The 476-nt window shown below is 59.2% G+C and overlaps 1 protein-coding gene across 1 annotated transcript in view; it reads left to right on the top strand.

Annotated features, from left to right (window-relative positions):
- The window catches only part of H696_05740 (CAMK/CAMKL protein kinase), a 2,667-nt gene that overhangs the window by 1,321 nt on the left and 870 nt on the right, over positions 1 to 476 (top strand). Inside the window, exon 4 of the mRNA XM_009499554.1 lies at positions 23 to 310. Within this exon, the coding sequence (XP_009497829.1) occupies positions 23 to 310 (288 nt within the window). The remainder of the gene's footprint in view (positions 1 to 22; positions 311 to 476) is intronic.

The following is a 476-nucleotide window of genomic DNA, read 5'->3' as shown; positions in this document are numbered from 1 at the left end:
CCCCCCCTCCCCCCGAGCTCAGATGTCATGCTGGACAAGAATGGCGATGTGAAGATGATTGATTTCGGCTTCAGCCGCGAGTTCAAGCCCGACATGCAGCTGGACTCCTTCATCGGGTCCCCGCACTACGCGGCGCCCGAGCTGCTGCAGGGCATCAAGTACAGTGGCCCCGAGGTGGACCTCTGGTCTCTCGGTATCCTGCTCTACGTGATGATTTGCGGCCGCCAGCCCTTCAAGCACCCCGACATGAAGGTCCTCTACGCCAAGATCACCTCCGGCCGCTTCGAGTACCCGGAGCATGTGAGCCCGCGTGCGTGCCTCTTCTTCCTCTCGTCTCCCTTTCCCCCCGCTTCTCCTCTTTCTTGTACTTACATTTCCTTTCCTCTCCTTTCCTTTCACTTCCTCTTCTCCTCTCCCTCCCTCTCCCTCCCTCTCCCTCTCTCTCCCTCTATTTCCCTTTCACTCCCCCTCTCCCT

This window comes from Fonticula alba (genome assembly GCF_000388065.1).
Source record: "Fonticula alba strain ATCC 38817 unplaced genomic scaffold supercont2.13, whole genome shotgun sequence".
NCBI classification, from domain to species: Eukaryota; order Rotosphaerida; family Fonticulaceae; genus Fonticula; species Fonticula alba.
This window is presented reverse-complemented; position numbering and strand designations above follow the sequence as displayed.